Genomic DNA, 24,399 nt, shown 5'->3' with positions numbered 1-24,399 from the left:
CTCAGGTGCTCTGGGACATATAGTAATAAAAACGCAACCACGGATTGGTAGTATTTTTTTTTTAATATTTTAACATCTATGTACAAAGCAACTGAATATGATGTTAACAACATTCAACATCAACGGACATTGGGCTACAACAGTAGCATTTCCCTTAATCTCCGCTCGATATGCCTGCGAAATCAATACTGCACAAATCAGTGCGGACCGCGTGGGTCACACCAAAGGGTGTGCGAGTTCAGCGTTAAGAACTCGGGCACCATGCGGCCGGCTCCTACCCGACGGCAAGGCCAGGCTGGAAAGCACGCGGGTCATCGGGCCGGATTCCCGCGACTGGTGCCGAACCAGGAACGACACCGGGGAGATCCCCTCGCGTGTGCGCGCCTACCCGACCGTGCAATTCTGTCCGGCCGGGGCAGGGGGCTGATGCGGCGTCGGCACGAGAATCCGCCGAAAGCGGGGCACACGGGGCACCGCGAGCCCCCGGCCCGGGTCTCTCGCCGCCCAGGTCAAGAGCACCGGGCAGAGATGACGGGATCCGACACGCTGACGCTTCCCAGGTCTCCTCCCCCGCTCTCGGGGACCCCTCGGCGAGCGCCGGCCCAGCAACCGCGCCCGGATTCTGCGGGAGACCATTCCAAGAAGCGCTGCCCGCCACGCCGGCCCGCAGCGCCCGCCCCGCATCCCCCGGGCTCGGCCCCCCGGGGTCGGAGCCCGGCCAGCCGGGCCGACTCGTCACTTCCGGCGCGCGCGCTCCCGCCCGGAGCGGGAGGCTCGGCCCGCACGCGCCCGCCCGCCCGTCCGTCCGCTCGCTCAGAGGGACCCGGCCGGCGCGCGCGCCCGTCCCCGGAGGCGCGCAGGGAGGGCGGGGCGCGGGAAGGGGGAGTGTCTGCCCGCCGCTGCCACCGCCGCCGCCTCCGCTCTCCCGCTGCCGCTGCTGCCGCCGGGGCTGAGGAGTTCGCCCCAGCCCTGCCCTCCGAGCCGGCCTGCGCTTCCCGCCCGGACGGAGGGCGCTCAGCCCCGCGCGAGTCGGGCAGGGACGCGGGAGTCGCCTCGGCCCGTGGAGCGGCGGGGACGGCCCCGGCACCCACCCCTACCCCCGCCCCCACCCCTTCTCCCCTCCCTGACCCCTTCTTTCCATCGCCCCAGTCATGGGGAACGCGGCGACCGCCAAGAAAGGCAGCGAGGTGGAGAGCGGTGAGTCAAGGCCGGGGTTGGGGATCGGCTGAGCGGGCCGGCGCGGGCCACCGAGCGCCACTCCAGGTCGCAGCCTCGAGGCCGCGGTTCACGGTCCAGGCCTCGCCGCGGCCGCCGGGAACCGCTCGCGGGGGGCCCTGGGGAGCGGCCGCCCGCCTCCAGCCGCTCCCCCGGCCTCCGGCGTGCGGGCTGAGCGCCCAGGGCTGGGGTGGGGTGGTCTGGGGGGGGGGGGGACAGCCTGGGGGATCGCGCTCCCCGGTCTGCCCCTTCTCCCAGGAGAGCAGGGTGGAGGGGTGGGGAGGAGACACTCATCCTGGAATACTCCCCCCCCCCCCCCAGCCGGGTCCCGATAAGGAAGTGCCCGGTAGCATCCCGGTCCTCGCTTCTCCGCTTCCCCCCCGCCGCACCCCCACTTGGGGAGCCACAGGTAGTGAGTGTGCTGCGCGCTCCCCTCCATCACCCGGGGCGCGCCCCAGCCTTTGCACTAGCCCGGGGGGGGGGGGGGTGGGGTGGGGTGCAGGTTTTAATCTCTGCACATGAGGTCAGTGCTGGGGAAACACAGCTGTGTTTTTAAGGGGCTCCCCCAGCTCTTCAGTTTAGGAATGAGAGAATAGAGGGAGATTTAAAGAGCAACTTTATTCATGGAGGGGAGCAAGGCATGTTTGCCTTTTCTTTTCTTTTTTTTTGAGCCGTTCAGGAATGTCAGTAAAACTTAAAGGTCATCTGGAACTGAAGTGCCAGAATTCGGGGGCTTTCTACTGACACCTGAAAGTGTCCCTCCACGCCCCCCCTCCCCTTAACTACCCCCCCTTAACTACCCCCCCCCCCCCTTTACACGAAACCGCGAATTACTACGGAAAATGGAATCTCTGTAACACACTTGGCGGTGTGTTCGTATGTATCAAAATTGGGTTTCCTTGCGCAGGTTCTCAGATCTTAGAGCTGAGCATGGTCTTGTAACAAGTGGTATTCATCTCTATCATACCAGGAATAAATGACACATCCTATCCCCTGGAGATATCTGAGTACCAGTTGATTGATTCAAGTTTGTGTAAATTGTATCATTGCTGTTTCTAGGACTATAACACGGTTTAAGATAATTTTGTAAAACTACCATGAGAAGCGGTTTTTCAGTGTCGATAATGCAGAAATTTGTCTAGAAGAATTTAGTCGTTCATTATGTTTAATATGAATAGTAAGATCAGGTTTTATGTTTTGTTTCACCAATAAAGTTTTGATGTTTTTTTCTTTTGGAGTTCCTGGAAAAGTTGATGTACCATCATAGAAATTATCTTTTACAAGTTTTCAGTACTTTTGTATGTAATTAAAAAAAATTGAATAAGCCAATGTAGAGTTAGAACTTCTGTCATCTAAAAGTTTTAAATTGGAAAAAACAAACATGCAGTGACTGACTATACAGAACATATAAAGAATGAGGAAAGTGCGAAGAAATATTGATCCCCGATAAATTGTCATTTTTCTCTTTTAGGTCTAAACGTTGTTTGCTAATTGTATTATAATCGAGTGCTTGCTAATTGAATTAGTGGTTTCCATTGGCCTGTACAGTGCTTACATTTCTATTTAAGTTATTTTTTTTTATTTGGGGCCAAACCTGGTAGTGCTCGGGGACAATATGGGATGCTGGAGATGAAGCTGGAAAGGGTGGTTGCTTGCCTTGTATGCTGTACTATCTCTCAGCCCCCTACAGTTTACTTTTTACTAAGATAGTAAACTCTCTGTGATGTATATATTTCTGTAAAGTTATGAAACCAATCCTTTTGTACGCAATATTAATTCAGAGTTCAAAGCTGTGGGATAATCTCGAAATAGAGAAATGGGATGGAAATTTTAAATGTTTATCTGAAAATTATTCTTGTCAATATAAGTTCCTTAAGTATGCAAGCCAGTTTTCAATGTAAGTTTAAAAACTGTAGTAATTTGAATAAATGTTGTGATATGATAAAAGAGCTAGGAATGTTTCATAGGAACCATTATTTAAAATATTCCTTTGATCTGTTTGTAATTTCACCTGGAGCAATATTATGCATACTGCTGTTGACCTAATGTAGTACATGAAGAAGATATTGCTATGTCTAAAATTTAATGGAAAAACAACTTCTACAAACTCTCCTGGCCCTGTGTGCTTTTTTATTGTTGTTTGAGCCCACGTGGTAGTTCTGGGCTATCCGGACTTACACTTTGGTGGTGCCTGGGAAACCACATGGTACTCAGGACTTGACCTGGTGCCTTGTGCATACTGGGCATTTGCTCCAGTCCCTTGAGCCATCTCTGATGCCCCTGCTCTGTGTACATTTAAAAATTATTTTCAAAAATAAATATCTTCAATAATCTGGATGCAGTTATTTAAGCTTCAGCTAATACATAGGCTAAAGAAAAATATTAAACTCTTGTTACTAAAAGTGTACTTACCCAGCCTCCCCCTTTTTTAAGCATTGGGGTCAAGCAGTGCTCAGGAGACCCTGAGGCCCTACAGGCAATTATCTGCTAACTACGGTTGAATATATGGGTCCTCAGTTCTTGGGCTCTGTGGTTCCAAGGATTGCCTAGGCCATTCCCATGATGCCCTGATACCTCTAGGGCTACCCCCAGGGAAGGGTTTTGACTGTTTCAGTGGGGAAAAAAAATTAAAACCCACGGGTGTGGAAGGACTTTATAGGTGTCAGGGCCTGTGCCTGGGGTGCTGATAGAGATTTGGGTATGCATTCTCCTTTGGCTGCAGCGATTTATATAATCGAGTTCTTGCTTGATGATCTTTTAATGCTTCCAGTATCTCTTTGCCTTCAGAACTTGAATCGAAATTAACCAAAGTTACCAATAGACTAGGTTCAACTAAAGTGCAGATTCCATAACAACATTTTTAAGGACTTACTATGTGCTAGGTTCTCTGAGCACTTTGCAAGCATAATCTCACTTATTCTTTTTTACCTCTACAAAGTAGTTATTGATCCATTCAACAGAAAAGGAAGTGAACAGCCAGAGAATCTAAACCACTTGCTTAAGTTTGCACATCTAGAAAGTCAGAGCAGCATTCATTCTTTGGCAGCCCAGTCCCAGAGCCTGAGATCCTGACAATCTCTCAATCAGTGGAAAAAAGGATTCTGAGACACAGAAATAGTTTGCTTTTGTTTCACTTTATTGTTAATATAGTAAGTTTTGATTGCGTTCAGTAGTGACTTTAGATACCATAAGTATCTTAACTGGAGAATTATTTTTCATGTATCATTTTCTGGGTTCAGTTTTCTCATTTATACAGAGTGGTTGAAAGATTGATTTCCTTTGGAAGTCCTTTCAAATTAAAACAAATGAAATTAAACTTATATACTTAAAATCCTTTACCATTTTTATTTCATTATTTTTCTTATCCTTAAATATATACTTCCCCTTCCCGATTAATAGACAATCAAAAAATTATCAGAATGTGCATTAGCATTTTAAAGGTTTTTAGAAGTTAGCATTTTGCCCTGGTTTAGAATAGTACTATCCAATCAATCAACTTTCTGTTGTGTTGGAAATGTTTCTATGTTGTCTAATGTGAAAGTCAGTGGCTGGACTGTGAATGTCGTTTGAGCGCTTGAAATGTGATTAGGTTAACTAAAGAACTGATTTCTTCTTTGTTCTGTTCTTGGTTTGGAGGGCACACCTTGTAATACACGTGTAGTATACCACCTTACATGCTTGGGAATCACTCCTTGTCATGCCCTGGGAACCAGACAGTGCTATTGATCAAAACCGGGCCTCCTGCATGCAAAGCTTGCATTTCAGTCAGTTCAGCTTTCTCTCTGGTCCAGACTGAAATTTTAACCTACATATAAACCTGTGGCTTCTTTATATAACTTACATTGTATTTGAACAGGTTTAGGACATAGCTTTCTTTGCATTTCATAAACCAATCTTTCAAAAGAAAATAAACGTATCTTTCTATGTTATCTCGATTATTTGTAGATCCTTACAGATGTGTATGTTTATGATCGAAATGCTGGATTTGTTTTATAATAGGAGTTTATTTCTTCAGCATATCTCTGAATAAGTACTTAAAAACTTAGTAAACAAATGGTCGTAGTCTGGTAATTTGTAAATGAATAAATTGTAAAATTAACTACCAAGTTAATTTGCTCATTGTACTTTAACAAAATTTAGACTTTATAGTTTTAAATATTATATATGGTGGTAAATTTGCTTTTATTGAAATTATTGTATATTTAAATTTGTAAATATTTTTTCATATTTTACTCATGTAAATGTTTTGTAATCAGAATTAAAATTTTTTATTAAAGTGTCAAATTATTGTTTAGGTAAAATGTTTATAATAGTTTTGACATTTTTGGTTTTGATATATAGTTTATCATGCCTTGCCACCACCAGAGTACCCAAGACCCTCAACCATTGTCCTTAGGTTACTTCTAATCCACCTCTAACCCCCACACCCCAGTGCCCCATGCTTGGTAATCTGAGTTTGTCATCCAAGGCCAGGAGTTTGTCATAACTCAATGCTGTCTACTGTCTATTCCCTTGTTTTGTTTCTCTATATTCCACAGATGAATGAGATCATCTGGTATTTGTCCTTCTCCCTCTGTCAGACTTTTTAAAAGAAAAATCAGCAGCACATATTTGTTCCAAATTGGTGGATTGGCAGAAGTACTTGGGGAATCTTTCTTAGAATAAAAAATACAGGAAAAGAAAAAAGAAAAATCAAAACAAGTAAAACACGTTTAGATGATAAATATATTACCAAGGTTCATTCTGTGATTAATTTTGTGCAAATTATCTACTATATCAAATCATCTCATGTTTAGGAATGATTTTCCTATTTTCCTGGTTCTCCACCTAGGGTATGGACAGATTGTTGCTTTTCATTCCTAGCAGCAGGATAATTAGAAACATGAAAGTCAGCTTAGATAAGTAAGCCAGGGATGAGTGGCAGAAGTAGCACAGGGGAAGATCTAGATAAGCCAGGATAGCTATTAGGGTCCTGTTAGATTGTCAGCAAATGGTTATAAGCTATTTTTGTCTTCCATTAAATTAATATAGCAATATGATTTATAAAATTATTGTGTATCTAGGAGAGAATATTCAGATTTATTTGTGACCAAATTTCCTTAGAAAATACATCTTGATTATTTCTAATGAAAAAATTGCTAAATAGAAAAATGAGAACTGTATGGGAGGTAAATATACCTAGGAGTATAATACTGTTCTGAGTATCTTATTTTAATTGCCCTTTTCCTCATTCATTCGTTCTACATAAATGAGCTCCTATTGTGTGACACTGAAAGACAATTGGAATCAAGATTGAATAGAACAAAGTTCTTGTCAACAAATAAATGAAAACAAATACTGTTACAAATGCTTTCATAAATGTTCAGTGAGAGAAACCAAGGAAAAGTATGGTTATTTCCTCAGGTGACGTTCAGGTTCAAAAATAACTTCAAAGAGGAGATGAATCTTTTTTCTTTTTGTGGGCCAGTTTGTGGTTGGGGACCACACTAGGTGTTTCTCAGGCTTACTCCTAGCTGCAACATAATGAGCATATTCGATGCTGGGGTTTGAGTTTGGGGTGTTGACCACATGAAAGGCAAGCTCCTTCACTCCTGTACTAGCTCTCTAGCCCCAGGAGGTGAGTCTTGATTTGAACATTGAAAATGGGAAATGTCCGACATTAGTTACAGAAGAAAGTATGTTTTAGCTAGAAGGTGAGCAGAGTGAGCAAAGACACAGAGGATTAAAATATTGTGGCATGCTGGGGGCTGGAGTGATAGCACAGCAGTTAGGGCGTTTGCCTTGCACGCAGCCAACCCGGGTTTGATTCCCAGCATCCCATATGGTCCCCTGAGCACCGCCAGAGATAATTGCTGAGTGGAGAGCCTGAAGTGACCGTTGTGCATCGCCGGGTGTGCTCAAAAAACAAAAGCAAAAAAAAAAATATTGTGACATGCTTAGGCAAAGGAAGTTACCCTTTATATCTAAATTGATAGAAGGTGGGGGTTGGTGGTAGGAGAAGAGGGAGACAATATATTAAAGGCTTAGATGAAGAAATGGCCAGAAGCCTCATAATGGGAAGAATTTGAATTTTACCCTGTGGACATTAGGGAACTCTCAGTAGGCTTTGAAATAGGGTGGAGAAATGATGACATTTGAGTTTTTGAGCTATCACTAAGTGATGTGAAGCTGAGTCACAGTGGAGTGGAGGCAGGGGGCTTAGTTAGAAGACTCCCTCCTTCCAGTGTAGGCCTTTGAGGTTTTGAAGTAGAGGAAGTAAGGATAAAGGAAAGGCCCTGAAATGTGAGAAATTTGGAAAATAAAAACAGACTGATCACGTGGGGAATGAAAAAAAGTGAATTGGAAATGACTCTGAGGTATTTTAGCTCTAGGGGAATAACAGATTGATGGCATTCAATCTTGGGTGCTTATGGCTATCTGAGAAATCATATCTGATTGGTTGTATTATCTGTCAGTTATCTTTTATTCTTCCAGCTGTTGGAGGAAAAGGACCTTGGAGAGCAAAAATATATCAAATATATCCACATCCCCCCCCCATCTATACTGTACTGTCTTTTAAAGGCAAACTGTTTGTAACTATAACATGATATAACTTCTATAAGTTAAGAATTACAGTCACTAAAACTTAAGCATTTTATTTGTTTTGAAGAGAGTAGGCCAGAGAACTAACAGTGTAACTTTTAAAGAACCAAAAACAAAATAGAAGATACATTACATTTATAATGAAACATCTTATATAAATTATTGGGTTTTATTGAGTCCTTTGGAAAGAATATTTTAAAAATATAGTTTGCCAATATAGGTTACACTAAATAGCAATTTTATTCTAGGATCCTTTAAAATAGATAATGAAAAGTTAAACTACAATCAGTAGTATGAAAAAAAGTATATTTTTATAAGGTGTGAAATTACATAGTTGTTTCTAATACATTCCATTTGCCTCACTTTAGACAAATGTCTTAATGTCTCTAAACTATGATATAAAATTGAGGGAGATGGATTAGATGAATCTACTTTCTCTTCCAACTGTATAGCCCAATGATTCCAGTATATTTATTAAAAGAGCTAATGTACAGTTAGTAAGCAAAATCTTGGACATAAATTATAGAAAGCTTTCACAAACTTGTCTGAGGAGAGAATTAAGTGACCTTCCATGTTTGAAAATATAAGGGAATGTATTAGGTAAAATTTGTTTATTCAAACCTGAAGGGAGTGTCAGAATTTTGACCCAGGTAATTTATGAATCACTGTGTTGATTTTTAAAGTGTTGGTTATCAAGGGAGACTACTGGAAATATGTAATGAAACATTCTGTTCTTAAGCAAAATCATTAGCATTTATTTTTAGTAATTTAAAAATTGCTAGAAAATGTTAATGCTTTTGAATTTTGATATGTTTTATGACCTGTCATCTCTTAAAGTTTCCAAAAATTCATGAATACGCCTTTTCCTTGCAATATTGAAGTTTATTACAGTGGTACACATTGTAAATGGTTTTTGCAATATGGAAGTACAGCTTAAATTACTTTAGTACATTTTTATATTTAATCATTATTAATGAGTTATTTAACTTCTTGACAACTGAGATGGGGAGGTTAAAGAGTTGTCTTATAGCTCATAGTTAGTGAAAGGTTTTGCTAAGTATAAACACAGTCACAAGAATGTTGTAGGAAGTATATGAAAGGATGTTTCCTATGGTAAGCATTTATTTTACTTTTCTTTTGTAATGTAAATTAGATTCCAATAATGTTCTGTATCTATGCAGATGATTTCTGAATCAAATTTGGGAATCTTAAAAAGAGAAATGCGCTAATTGACAATTCACAGTAATGAAAGATGCACTAGCATATTTGACAGTGCTGCCTTAGAAAATCCAATGTAGATTCTGTATCTTCATCTGACTTGCTGTAACCATTATAAAGTCCCACACTTTCTGGCCGTATTTTAAAGTTGTATTCTCTGTTATCAACTATATCATAAATGTTAATTTGTAAGGCAACTATTTAAACCTTTATTAAAGTTCTTCATGAGTCTGTATTCTCCATTTGGACTTTGCCCTAGGTATACTAAGAGCCATTATTTTAGGGTCCTATTTAATACAGTTTGTACAATTTCTGTGCCATACTATTGTTTGTGTATAGGTTTTTATATGAGCATAAATTTTTGTGTATTTGGGATAAATGCCCAGGAGAGCAGTTATGCTAAGCACATTTGTAGTGTGTTTGCCTTGCACATGGCTCTCTTGGCCAATCTGAGTTCGATTCCTTCACCCCTCTCAGAGAGCCCCTGGCAAGCTACTGAGAGCATCTTGCCCAAACGGCAAAGCCTCGCAAGCTATCCTGAGGTATTCAATATGCCAAACACAGTAACAAGTCTCACAATGGAGACCTTACTGGGCCTGCTCGAGCAAATCGATGAACAATGGGAGGACAGTGCTACAGTGCTACTATTGTTTTAACTAATTTTATTGTAGTTGAGGTAACATGTTTATAACAGTATTTATGTTGATGCTTGTAATGTACAAAGTCACTGCCCCTCTGCCACCACTGACTGGCCAAGATCATCCACAACTGTCCTGGTATCACTTCTAGGCAGCCTTTCCCTCTTCTGTACTCAAAAGTGTTCTTACCAATAGGTGATGTCCATTCTGTTTATTTTATATACTACATATAAGTGAGATCATTTGATGATTGTCCTCTTTAACTAAACATGGCCCCTCTAACTATCCAAATTATTGCAAAAGGCAACATTTTACCTATGGCCTAGTATTGGTCTATTGTACATATATATCATGTACTACAACTTCTTTATTCTCCCTTTTTCTGCTTATTTTTCCTCCTTTATCCTTCTGGCTGAAGTGATAGCACAGCAGGTAGGGCGTTTGCCTTGCACGTGTCCGACCTGGGTTTGATGCCTCCATCCCTCTTGGAGAGCCCGACAGGTACTGAGAGTATCCCACCCACGGGGCAGAGCCTAGCAAGCTCCTCATGGTATATTTGATATGCCAAAAACAGTAACAACAGATTTCACAATGGAGATATTACTGGTGCCCTCTTGAGCAAAATCGATGAGGACAGTGCTACAGTGCTATCCTTTATCCTTCTCCTTTATCCTCCCTTTTCAAATTACAGCTTTTGTGTTTTTAATATAGATGTTAAGAATTGGAATTGCTGGGTTATACAGGAGTTTTATTTTTAATTTTTCTTGTATGTTAAAATTTAATTTAAGTAATTTTTGGTAAGATAATTGTCTTAAAAATAAACCTATCACAAGGCCAGGGAAATAGTATAGGGAATAAGGTACTTAACTGGCACATTGATCACCCTGGTTGGATTCCCTGCATCAAATATAGTCTCTTGAGCACTGCCAGGATTGATCCCTGAGCACTGAGCCAATAGTATGATCTGAGCACCCCTAGTGTGGCTCCAAAACAGGTAAATAAGTAAGCCTAATAACATTGTTATTAAATAAATAAATTTACAATCACTCCTTTATGTCATCAATTATAAAGCCAACCCATATTTCCAAAATTTTATAGATGTTTTCATTTTGTTTTAATGACTCTTTAAAATTTTTTTAATTTTTTATTTTTTAATGAATCACCGTGATATACAGTTACAGACTTACAAACTTTCATGCTTACATTTCAGTCATACAATGATGGAGTACCCATCCCTCCAACAGTGCCCATTCTCCACTACCAATGTTCCCAGTGTCCCTCCCATCACCTGCTATTTTTAATTTTTTGAGAAGTTTCTGTATAATTTTCTATAGAGACTGATCAGTTTATATACCCAGCAATAGTGAATGAGGGTTACTTTCTCACTGCATCCTTGCCAACAATGATTGTATCCAGTCTCTGTTTGATTTTGGTTCTTTGAACACATCTAGGCCAGTGCTCAGGGCTTACTCCTGGCTCTTTTCTCAGGGGTCATTCCTGGTAGTGCCCAGGGGACTTTATGCGGAACTGAGGATTTAACTGGGTGGCTATGGGAGGCAAGAGCCTTCACCCTTGTACTATGTTGCTGGCCCTCTAGCCCCCCCCCCCCCCCCAGTCCTCAAAATATAGACCATTTGTCCTGGTCCGAGGTGATAACTCATTGTTTTAACTTATATTTCCCTCGTAAAAAGTGATGATGATTCCTTTTGATCATATGCTTATTGACCATCTATATATTTTTTTCTGAAATATTTCCTAAGGAGGCCATTGGGTTGTTGCTAGGACACAAGGATGTGGTACATGGACTCTGCCATTCTAGAGACCACAAGGACCACCTTGGTCCTTCATGATCATCTCTGGAGATAGTTGGTGGCCTCTAGGGCTACACTCAGTGATGCTAGAGGGGCTATTTGGTACTAGGAATTAAAGCTGGTTTGCTCGCACCCTTACTCCTATACTGTCCCCCACTCTGATATTGGTAAGCAAATGCCCACATAACATCAGCAGACTATTGTGGTATATGAGCTATCAATTTGAGAGAATGTTTGTACAGATAATACTAAATTTTGTAAGCCATCTCTCCTAATAAGTTAGCACCTCCATTTCTGTTTTTAAACTAAGGTAGTTTTATTTAAAGAAGTCCACTTCAGGAAATATAAGGGGAGAGAAAGGGAGAGAGATACATGTTCAAGAGAGAGAATGGGCTTCTCTAGAGTGGGAAAAGCCAGCACCTCTGTTGGCACTGAAGTAGGGGCCATCAAAATGAAACTACAGAGGAATATGAATCTTACTTTAGGATGTAGTCTCGAAGTTGCTAAGGAAGGCATAGTTCACCCATAGTATAACATAGAAACTAACATTATCATTTGTTTAGTCTTTTAGTTCTTCTTAATTGGCATCTATTTGGAGTGTCTGCTTTTTTTAAATCAGGTGCTATGTTAGTCTGTAAATGCAAATATGCAAATAAAAGTAAGAGTTGACTCTGGGCTCTTGGTTCCTGTCCTTAAGTTGGAAGACAGATACTTAGATATATATATATGATAAAATATACAGTGCTAAATGAGTTCTTGAGATTGATACTAGGGTGAAACTTCAGCATAGAAGTTTATAAGAAATAGCAATAGAATTTCAGCAGTTAGGGCTTTGCATGTTTTTATCTGAAATCCTGCTTTAAATGTAGTGTTAGTAAAAAATTTTGCCCATTTTTCTTTTGGCAAAAGAAAATTAGAATCCTTTTTTCAGGACTATACACATAAAACAGCATATAAGTATGTAATTTTCTTATATTTCTGCATATAAAGATATATGCCAGGTGTGGCTCCCAACCAGAAGGAAACAAAAGTGAAATAATAGTGCAAGAGGTAAGGTGATTGAGCTGCATGCAACTGATCCAAATTTGATCCCTGGCATCATATCCCCAGAGCCCTGCCAGGAACAGTCTTGAACATAGAGCCAAGAGTAAGCCCTGAGCACTGCCAGGTATACCCTCCACCCCCACCTTCCCCCCCCCCCCCACACACACACAAACAAAACCAGAGGAGAGAAGAAAGAAAAGAAGTTCGATCTGAGGAATTCTGTCTACACCTGCTATACCTAATTTAGATTATATCCTGAAAAGAATTGAGTCTATTTTAAGTGGAAACTTGTAAATACTGTGTGCTGAGTGGGTAGACTGTGATAGCGTTAAGATGGCTATAAATTCATAACCAGCTTTCCCCTCCAGAGACATTGTTGATGGCTTCTTCCTTTGGATTTGCTGAGCTTGTGGTGATCATTTAATTAATAAAATGAGGTGGAAGTGATGCTGGGTCACATCCAAGCCCATGCTCTTGAGAGGACTGACAACCCCTGCTCTATAGAAGGTGGGTGCTGTGTAAGATGTCCTCATGTTCAGAGTCCGCATGTTAGTCCACTTGCCCACTTGGAGGAAGAGAGTGATGGTAAGAGAGAGGGAGAGAGATTGGCACTTGACATAGCTGGCACCCAGGCTCTTGGGCCTTTCTGTTAGCCCAGACTTCAGTGAAGTGGGAACCTCAGTGAAAGCTGGTGAGATGTCTGTCTGATGCATGACCTCAGAGCAGCTGTCTTAACTGTGTGACCCACCTTGTTTAGAATATCAGCCTTTATAAAACAGAGATGAGTAATTCCTTCTCTACCTTACCTAAATTATCAAGCCACAGGAATGTTGGCAAAATAGGATTATTATTTAACTAAGTTTTGTTGTTTGTTGCGTAGTAATCAATAATTGAAACAGAAAGGAATGAGATGAAACTAAATTCTGTCACCTGCCCAACTTCAGGAAGTAAGAAACATTGCCTTTAATCATATTTTAAACTGCCTGTTTTCTTACCAGAGGACCCTCTGGGACTTGTTTTCTGTCATTAGCAAATCTGTACACACCTGCATGTTTTTCACATGGTGCAGGTTTATTTTTTCATTTCTCGTCTGAAAGTTGGGCAGTTACAGTTAGCATATCTCTTTGACTTAGTTATAGAGTAATGAAATAATCTTAGATATATCTAGTGCACTATTTTCAGTTAGGAAAAAAAGTTTCACGGCACTTGCTCTTTTGAGTTTTTTTTTTTAAAAAGAATCCTTCACACAAATGCATCAAATTAGCAGATTTTTGATAGATCATATAATACATCGAAAGTAAATAATTCAGTCCTTTATTTATTTAAGCATTTTTCAGTTCTGTAAAAATTTTTCTTAAATATCCTCCGATTATATTGTTCATTCTCTAAAACAGAATTCTACCACTGTCACTTCTTTGTTCTGGAACATCTAATATTTTTCCCCTTTTCTTTGAAACTCCAACATGACTAGAAGGACATTTGCTTTTTTGATAAAAACCAAAACAAACTCAAAAACCAACCTAGAGTAAAAATATCAAACTGCTTTTAGCAAAAAAAAAAAAAATTCATTTGTGGGATTTATGACAAAGGTTTCAAAATCACAAATCACAAATCATCCTGTTATTCGTCGATTGCCTCGAGCAGGCCCCAGTAACGTCTCCTTCATCCTAGCCCTGAGATTATATTCAAGGCTCTTTAGGAGAATGAGATCCATCATTATGTTAATCATAATGATGTTAATCATTATATTAGTCATAATCATTATGTTTATGTTAATCATTATTTTAAGGAAAAAAGAAGAAAAATACCAACACTAATTTGTGAATGCAAGTAACCACTGTTAACATCCTTTCCTTCACTGTAATGTTTTTAAAAAATATATGTATGAGTTTAATGTGTAGACTACAGCAATCAAATGGTATGCTTTTTCTGTGACAAGCATTATTATACATGCTTTAATTTGGTTTATTTCATTTATTCCCCCCTTACATCTTTATTAGGTTTGAACTTTTATTAACTTCAGTTTGAAGTGAATAAGGCAACTGGAACTTAAATCTAAATAATCTTGAATAATCTTGAATTTAGAGTGGTTTTAATCATAATCTTAAAGTGGTAATAAATAATTTAGAGTGGTAATAAATAATCTTGAATTTAGAGTCGTTATAACACTCTCCTAATCTGCCATTTGTTTTATACATCCGATTGCACAGCTAGTGGGGCATTTCCCTTGCACGTAGCCAATCCGGGTTCAATTCCTCTGTCACTCTTGGAGAGCCCAGCAAGCTACTGAGAGTATCCCGGCCAGCTACTGAGAGTATCCTGGCCACACGGCAGAGCCTGGCAAGCTCCCTGTGGTTTATTTGATATGCCAAAAACATTAACAACAAGTCTCACAATGAAACGTTACTGGTGCCCGCTCGAGCAAATCGATGAACAACGGGAGGACAGTGCTACAGTGCTATATTAATATATTAAATTTATCATAATAAAGTATATAGTGCTCATTTTTAGCTAACAGTAATCATTCTTTCTATTTTCAGTAACATCAGTAATCAGGAAATTATTTCTGCATTATGCATTCTTTTGTTTCATTTTGTTTTGGAGTCACAGCCAACAGTGCTCAGGGATTACACCTGGTTGTGTACTTAGGAATCACTCCTGGTGGTACATAGGGGTCCATATAGGATGCCAGGGGCTCAAACCCAGGTTGGTCGTGTGCACGGCAAGTACCCTATCTCTCTGGCCACTACATGTATTCGTTCTCACATGTTTGACTTACTTGCCCGGTTGGGTTCAGATTCCTATTATTAACTATGGTTAGAAAAGATATTTCCTCTTTGCTGCATAGTATTACATTGTTTGTGTTTCTTATAATTTATCCATTTTGCTATTGATGGCATATTGTAAGTTTTCATTTGGAGATGACTGTGTGAGGGGTTCTATAAACATTCTGGCACATGCATTTTTTTTTTTTTTTAATTTATTTATTGAATCACTGTGGGAAAGGTTACAAAGCTTTCAGGTTTATGTCTCAGTCATGCAAATATCAAACACATTTCCCTTTACCAATACTTATTTTTTACCATGAAGAACCCCAATAAAACCCCACCCCCCACCCCTCCCCGTCCCTGTGAAGCAGATGAATTCTAGTTAACACTCTATCTGCTTTGATTAGATTCATTGTTTCAATAAAAGATTCACCACTATTATTTAGAGTTTACCCCCCCCCCCCCCAAATCAGACATGCTGAAAAAGCATTGTGAAGTGATTTGCTTTCTACGGCTGGGTTCAAGAATTAAATGTTGGTTTTGGATTTCTGCTCTTTTACCTATTGACCCTGGAAGTATTTCTACTGAAAGTCAGATAGTTAAGAAATTGGTTTCTGTGTTCTGGAGTCCTGGCCGTGCTGGAGAGCCGCTCGCGGGGGGCAACCGGTGGCCTCGGTAGGGCGTGAAGGGCGGACCGAAACGCCCCCCTTCCCATGAGGTTTTAGTCGCCCCCACACTCCCGGCTCATACCTGCTGTCCACAAGGCTCCCATGTGGCCGCCATCTTTCTTTCCAAAGAGGAGAGGGCGAATGGGGCAACACCCTTTCCCCTCCGGCAGACTTGATGGCCTGGATCAATGCAGAGTCCGTTCACTTTTCTGCTCCAAGCTGCTGGGTTCTGCATTAAGTCCTTGTGCTTCTGGGGCCGTGGCCGTGCTGGAGAGCCGCTCGTGGGGGGCAACTGGTGACCTCGGTAGGGCGTGAAGGACGGACCAGAACGCCCCCCTTCCCATGAGGTTTTAGTCGCCCCCACACCCCCGGCTCATACCTGCTGTCCACAAGGCTCCCATGTGGCCGCCATCTTTCTTTCCAGAGGGAGGAGGGCGGAAGGGAGCAACACCCTTTCCCCTCTGGGCAGAAATGATTGCCTGGATCAACGCATAGTCCTTTCACTTTTCTGCTCCAAGCTGCTGGGTTCTGCATTAGGTCATTGTGCTTCTGGGGCTGTGGCCGTGCTGGAGAGCCGTTCGTGGGGGGCAACTGGTGGCCTCGGTAGGGCGTGAAGGGCGGACCGAAACGCCCCCCTTCCCATGAGGTTTTAGTCGCCCCCACACTCCCGGCTCATACCTGCTGTCCACAAGGCTCCCATGTGGCCGCCATCTTTCTTTCCAGAGAGGAGAGGGCGAATGGGGCAACACCCTTTCCCCTCCGGCAGACTTGATGGCCTGGATCAATGCAGAGTCCGTTCACTTTTCTGCTCCAAGCTGCTGGGTTCTGCATTAAGTCCTTGTGCTTCTGGGGCCGTGGCTGTGCTGGAGAGCCGCTCGTGGGGGGCAACTGGTGACCTCGGTAGGGCGTGAAGGACGGACCAGAACGCCCCCCCTTCCCATGAGGTTTTAGTCGCCCCCACACCCCCGGCTCATATCTGCTGTCCACAAGGCCCCCATGTGGCCGCCATCTTTCTTTCCAGAGGGAGGAGGGCGGAAGGGAGCAACACCCTTTCCCCTCTGGGCAGAAATGATTGCCTGGATTAACGCATAGTCCTTTCACTTTTCTGCTCCAAGCTGCTGGGTTCTGCATTAAGCCCTTGTGCTTCTGGGGCTGTGGCCGTGCTGGAGAGCCGTTCGTGGGGGGCAACTGGTGACCTCGGTAGGGCGTGAAGGACGGACCGGAACGCCCCCCTTCCCATGAGGTTTTAGTCGCCCCCACACTCCCGGCTCATACCTGCTGTCCACAAGGCTCCCATGTGGCCGCCATCTTTCTTTCCAGAGAGGAGAGGGCGAATGGGGCAACACCCTTTCCCCTCCAGCAGACTTGATGGGCTGGATCAACGCAGAGTCCGTTCACTTTTCTGCTCCAAGCTGCTGGGTTCTGCATTAAGTCCTTGTGCTTCTGGGGCCGTGGCCGTGCTGGAGAGCCGCTCGTGGGGGGCAACTGGTGACCTCGGTAGGGCGTGATGGCACATGCATTTTGGTGTATGCATTTCTCTTGTTTACATACTGATAGCTCATTTTCTAGTTTTCTAAAATTGTTGGTATAGTATATAGTCAATATACTAAATTGACCTTATATATAATATATATGTGTTTGTATACATATACACACACATGTGCACACACAAAACCAAACAACTACTCACTAGTTTTCTAAAGTTGTTCAGTTTAGACCACTACCAGCATTAGGTTCTTATTGTTCCACATTGCTGGTTCCCTACTCTTTTTGCTTTAACTGTTCAGCTATAACCTTTTCATAATAATAAATAAAAGGTACTCTACTGTTTGGATATGTACTATCTTTTAAAAATGCAGCTATTTGGGAGACATTTAGGTGTTTTTTATTCTTTTTTAAAAATGAATGTGCCCAGACTAATACTATTATAATTCATGAACATGATTTTATAATTGAGTGTTTGTTTCATTAAAACATGAAAAGTGTTACTATAATTTATATAACTTTAGGGGCTGGAGCGATAGTATAGGAGTTAAGACACTCATCTTGCAACAAAGATAGCCACTCATTTTATTTTTAATTTATTTTAAATTTTATTTTTATTGAGGCATGTGATTTACAAAGTTATTCATGGTTGAATTTCAACATGTGCCAACACCAATCTCTTCACCATTGTCCACTTATCTCTACCAGTGTCTCCAGTTTCCCTCCTCCCCCCCAACCTGCCTCTGGTAGGCAACTTTTTTTCCCCTTTTAGGCACTGTGGTTTACAATAATGTTACTGGTATGATTTCACACATAACACTTGACCACCTTCTACTGCCCTCTCTTCCTCCAATTCCTTCCCGCATTGTCTAGTGTTACGCTACCCATCTTAGCTCCTCCTCCTCCAGAGGCAACTGACCTTTGCTTTTTTTTTTTTTTTTTTGGTCATACCTGGCGATGCACAGGGGTTACTCCAGGCTCTGGCTCTGCACTCAGAATTAATCCTGACGGTACTCGGGGACCATATGGGATGCTGGGAATCGAACCCGGGTTGGCCACATGCAAGGCAAATGCCCTACCCGCTGTGCTATTGCTCCAGCCCCAGGCAGCTCATTTTAATTTTTTAATTTTTTTTTAACTTAGATTTATTTCACCTTTACCTATTTTATTTCAAGCAGAAGTTGAACATTTCGGCAATTTTTATACATATTTACAAATTATCTTTTTTCAGCCTGTGTCTTCATTGCCTTGTTGCTAACATTTTTTAGTATGTTATATATTTTTCCAGTTTTATAAAATTGTAAGTTTTTATGGGCTAAAATTTATATTTTATGTATTTTGTGTTTGGCATGGTGCTTTTAAAACTTGTTTATATTTCTGACTCTTCCACTGTTATCTCTTCATTTCTGTGTATGCATCTATTTATGTGGATATTTGTATTTTCTATTCTTGTGGGCTGATTTCCATTTCTACCTCTCCTGACAGGCATCATCAATAAGCCTAGAGTTGTCTCTGTTTCTGAGCTTTTCCTTTGTGCTATAATAGAGTTTCCCTCCTCTATAGTGTTTCCCCAAGTGAGTAATACCCTCAATTATTTCAAGTGCTGCTACTTCCTATTATTTCTTATCTTGTGAGCAATACATATTTCTCTTTGTTTTTTAGGCATATCTAATTTTTATTGCTTGTTTTCCCTAGGGAGTCAGATGGAGGGAATTATGCTTTGTGTTTCCCATATTTTGGTGAAAGTGGGAGGATTTTCGTAGTCATGGAAGTCAAGTCTTGGAGTTGTCATAGATTCCTTGGTTTTTCTTATTGGTGAGTGGGTCTTACCAATGATTTGTTCTCTTGCCTCTAATTTCATCATATCTAGATTACTTCAAATTCTTACTCCCTTTTTTCAGAATATCTAAGATAATTTCTTAATCTTCATTGTGCCTTTATTTTTCTAGCCATCTGCAAACTCATCTGGTTACTCCCTGCTTAGAAGTATTTTTATTGTGCTCTACCATATATAGGATAAAATGTTTATAGTATGGCATATATCGTATCGCATGATTTCGCTCTTTTAATGTATTGATTTTCCTCTTATCAGACATATTTTTCAGACACAACACGACATTATTATCACTGTGATTATATTGCTATTGTTACTGACTTTACTATGCTAAAATCAGCATTCAAAAGTACTCCCAAACACAAAAACACCAAATATTTTTTCTTTACTACTAGCTAATGATTTTAGACTCCTCCTCCTCCTCCTCCTCCTCCTCCTCCTCCTTCTTCCTCCTCCCCCTCTTCCTCCCCCTCCTCCTCCCCCTCCTCCTCCCCCCTCTTCCTCCTCCTCCTCCTCCTCCTCCTCTTCCTCCTCCTCCTCCTTCTTCTTCTTCCTCTTCTTCTTCTGAAACATTGAGGAAAATGTGCTGGGTTAATTTAAAACTAATTGAACGTTATTTTTTCTGCTACTTCCTGCCTGGATTATCTGTATTGTTAACTTTTATACACTAATTTAGTGTGGCTTATTGAATATGTTTCTTAATATCCTAATGGAATTAATGAAGAAGTATCTTAATGGAATTAACCAAAGCTTTAAATAGTATTCATATGTTATTATGGAATTCTGTAAGTATGCTTTTTTAAAAGTTATACATTTCACCCCCAGATGTTTCTTTTCTTTTTTTTTTTTTTCTTTTTGGGCCATATCTGGTAGAGCTCAGGGTTTATGGCAGTAATGGGGGATTTGGGGTAGTAGCACCATATGTGGTTCTGGGTATTGAACCTGGGTAGCTCCTTGCAATCAAAGCATGGCTGCTCAATGTACTATAATTTCTCTGGCTCCACCCATATTTTTATTTTCTAAGACTCATGCTGTTTTTCTGCTTGGATATCGCTTTCTTTTGTTTAGTTAATCCTTTATTCTATATTTTACAGCTTCTTTCAATCATTATGTTCACACAAGTGCATTTTCTGATCTTCTCTCATGAGATTAAAATCCCCAGTTAGGTATTTTTTACGGGAATAATGCCACATTTAAAAGTAGTTCCCTTTCCCACTGAAGTAAAATATCTTTATTTGTTGCTCATCATTGTAATCTACCATGCAGTATTGTATGTGGCACACTGTAAGGACTTGGGAAATATTTGCTGAATAAAGGAATATAGAGTCTGATAGGAACATAGTGTAAATCTAAAATTTTTGTTGAATAGATGCTTGTTTTTAAAATATTCACAATAAAATTGATAGACCTAAAAGTAACTGTGGAAACTATTTGTAGGATGGATTGCCACGTGAAACTTTTAGTACTTCACTGTCACTATCCTCCCATACCTCCACTACCCAGCCGCCACCACACTCCAGGATGCTTTCCGGACCCGCGCGGCTGCTTTGCGGCCGCGCGACACATCATAAGACACTAAATACCCATCTTCCGGAATTGTCGTACCATATTTGATAGGGTTCAAATATGGTAACACCTACAAGGGCGATTAGCGGTTGCCCCAAAAGCCTCTATCCCTCTCAGAAAGACTGGCAAGCTACCGAGAGTATTCCGCCCGCACGGAAGAGCCTGGCAAGCTATCCGTTGTGTATTCGATATGCCAAAACCAGTAACTACAACTGGTCTCATTCACCTGACCCTGATCAAGATCATGAACGATCGGTTTGAGGCTCTTCATGTTCCCAGAGTGAACAGATGCCATTGGGCTACACTAGCACGCAACAGGGACAAATGGAGACGTTACTGGCGCCCGCTCGAGCAAATCAACGGCTAACGGGAAGTTAAGTGATTAAGTGATCCTCCCATTGTTCACCAATTTGCTCGAGTGGGCCCAGTAACGTCTCCATTGTGAGACTTGTTACTGTGTTTGGCATATCGAATATGTCACAGGTGGCTTGCCAGGCTTTGCTGTGCGGGCGGGATACTCTCGGTAGCTTGCCGGGCTCTCTGAGAGGGGCGAGGAATTGAACCTGGGTCGGTTGGGTCAGCTGCGTGCAAGGCAAATGCCCTACCGCTGTGCTACCGCTCCAGCCCTGAGTATTTCCAATTATTATATAGTACCTTGAACTTTTAATTATTGATATCTAACTCTCACTGTACTACTTAAGCATTTTGCAAAATACACACACAATTAAATATCACTTCAGTCAGCACATCTAGTTCAAAAACAAAACACAGTATTCTTGCCTTCCACACAGCCAACCCCACCCACCTGGATCCCCAGCACTTGGTCCCCAGAGCAACACTAGAGTAATCCCTGAGCAGGATGGCCCCAACATATAATAAAATTTTGGACTTCTGTCAATAGTGGCATCCATGGTATTTGTAAAAAAGCTTGTACATAAGGACCAGGAATGTGGCTTACCCTTTGAGCATTTGTTTTGTATGTCTGGGGGCTTGGGTTCAATTCCAGACACTACAGTGCCTCCTGATACTAAGCTGGGATCACACCAACAATCTTTCCTTAGGACCAAGGATGTAGCTCAAAGTGGTGGCACACAAGCTTGGCCTGGGTTCCATCATTACCACCCATACTGCCCCACCACCTCCAGGGTGTAGCCCTGGTGACCCTGAGCAGTTGAATAGCTGCTGAGTACCCCCCACCCCCACCCCCACCCCCACCCCAAGCACAACTGGGTATGGTTCCTATCAAGAGAAAAGCAAACCGGACCAGGGAAATAGTTCAAAGGCTGGAGCCATCCTCAGCTGGCAGGAAGCCAAGACTGGCTAAGGCATGGGCCCCCAAGACCTGAGTTGGAGTAGCCTCAAGCACTGTTGGGTGTGGCCCTCTCTAAAACTCAGGAACATTTCCTTCCCATGCTTCCAAAACAGTAACCTGTCTTTGCTATAGCTAACTAGCGATTTAGAACTAAATTAAGTTTATTAACATGATGGAATATAGTAAAACTAGGAAGAGAAACTAGGCTTCTCAGCAGTTAGTTATGCAATGATCAGGTTACAGAGAGGATAGGCCCTTGTTTGATTCCCAGGACAGCAGAGTCCCTGAGCATAGCCAGAAGTGACACCCATAACACCGCTGGACTTAGTCATGCCCCCTCCAAAAAATGTAAAAATCTTTCTGTTATATTTATGGTTTAAAAATATAGAGTAGATGAGGTTCAGAGTATAGTTTATCATGGTAGAGTACAAGCCCTGTTTATGTAGATGTCCAGTCCCAATATCACAAACATAAAGTATACAATACTCTACCATACTATCATCAAACACATATTGAACAAATCTCTCTTAAAGAAAAACCAATGGGCCAGAGAGAGAGTACAGTGGATATGGTGCTTGCTTTGAATTGAACAGCTGACCCAGGTTCAATTCTCAGTAACCTATATGGTTCCCCAAACACTGTCAAGAGTGACCCCTAAGCACTGAGCCAGGAGTAATCCCTGAGCACTTCGGAGGGTGGCCCAAAATCCAGTCTAAAGAGACAGAGAAAAAAGCAAAAGTTGTAGCTTCTAGAAAAGGAAATTGATGACTTTCTGTTATACTGAGCATCTTTATATACATACATGTTGTTCTTTTGGGTTTGTTGTGCGCACACACTTGGCAGTGTTCTGTGCTTATTCATGCCTCTTTGCTTAGGGACAACTCCTGGCAGTGCTCAAGGGATCATATGTGGTACCAAGGATTGAACCCAGGTCAGCCAAGTGCAAGGCAAGCACCTTCCTCACTATACTATGTCTCAGGCTTATTTTTCTTTTTTCACAAAGTACTTCTTTGGGGGGAAAGGGTTTAGGTCACACTTGGCAGTGCTCCGGTATTACTCCTGGCTCAATGCTAAAAGGATAACTTCTGGAAGTGCTCAGAGGTCCATATGTGGTACCAGGGATTGAAGCCCAGTCAGCTCGGTGCAAGGAAAGCACCTAAACCCTCTATACTATTTCTCTGGCTCTCTTTTTGTGTGTTTTACAAAATACTTCTTTTGGAGAGGGAGTGTTTAGGTCACACCGGCTATGCTTAATACTTATTTTATATTTATTTCTCATAACGTTTGGGAAGATAGCTATCATAGCACTTCTGTTTTGCATTAGAAAAGACCGATATCTGTGAAAATTATTACAGATTAAGTACTTCAAATTTAGACCTAGGTTTACTTGTTATCTTAGAAGCAGTATCTAATAAGAAGCTAATGTTGCTTTGTGAACTTAATTCAATGACACAAAATCAAATGAAGATTATTTTACATAGCACTGTCCACTGTAACACTGTCCTCCCATTGTTCATCGATTTGCTTTAGCGGGCACCACACCAGTAATGTTCCATTGTGAGACTTGTTGTTACTGTTTTTGGCATATCGAATATGCCACGGGGAGCTTGCTGGGCTCTCCAAGAAGAACGGAGGAATCGAACCCGGGTCAGCCACATGCAAGGCAAACGCCCTACCCTCTGTGCTATCACTTCAGCCCATAATAATTGAGAATAATTATTCTCGATTATGTAAAGTAACAACAATAATTAGAATATCCATTGATGGCATTTCTTATCAGAATGGAGCTAAGTTCCCATTTCACATAGTCAGTGTCCTGGGTGGGCACTTCACAGCTATGTCTTGCCTTTGCTCCCTGCTATATTTATTACACTCTAGAGTGTACCCATCTAATAAATCCTTCTGTGCTTAAATTGATTTTGTTCGTTTGCAACTAATCACTGCACAAATACATGTACCAAGGAGTATCCTAATTCATATATCCTTCTATGAAAGAAAGATATTTATATGCATGTCTCCTAGAACTTCCAGGAAACAAATGAGAAGTACTCAGGATAGATAATTAAGCATCAGGAGCATGATGACTTGTAGAAAAGTTTTTTTTCATGGAACTCTGAAAGTGAATCTAAATCCTTTAAGAAAGGATATGACAGGAAACAATTTCAGTGCCTAAAACTGACCAAATTTATATTCAGAATAAAAAAATGTAAGTCAACAAGAAGGTAACACCTGAGGAAGAAAATTATTATGAAGAATAT

At 41.4% G+C, this 24,399-nt stretch overlaps 1 protein-coding gene across 1 annotated transcript in view; it reads left to right on the top strand.

The window, feature by feature from the left end:
• Positions 1–861: 861 nt before the first annotated feature.
• The window catches only part of PRKACB (protein kinase cAMP-activated catalytic subunit beta), a 131,172-nt gene continuing 107,634 nt past the window's right edge, over positions 862–24,399 (top strand). Inside the window, exon 1 of the mRNA XM_056123664.1 lies at positions 862–1,197. Coding sequence (XP_055979639.1) covers positions 1,152–1,197 — 46 coding nt within the window. The 5' untranslated portion in view covers positions 862–1,151. The remainder of the gene's footprint in view (positions 1,198–24,399) is intronic.

This window comes from Sorex fumeus, unplaced genomic scaffold, assembly GCF_029834395.1.
Source record: "Sorex fumeus unplaced genomic scaffold, SorFum_2.1 ptg000047l, whole genome shotgun sequence".
In the NCBI taxonomy this organism is placed as follows: domain Eukaryota; kingdom Metazoa; phylum Chordata; class Mammalia; order Eulipotyphla; family Soricidae; genus Sorex; species Sorex fumeus.
This window is presented reverse-complemented; position numbering and strand designations above follow the sequence as displayed.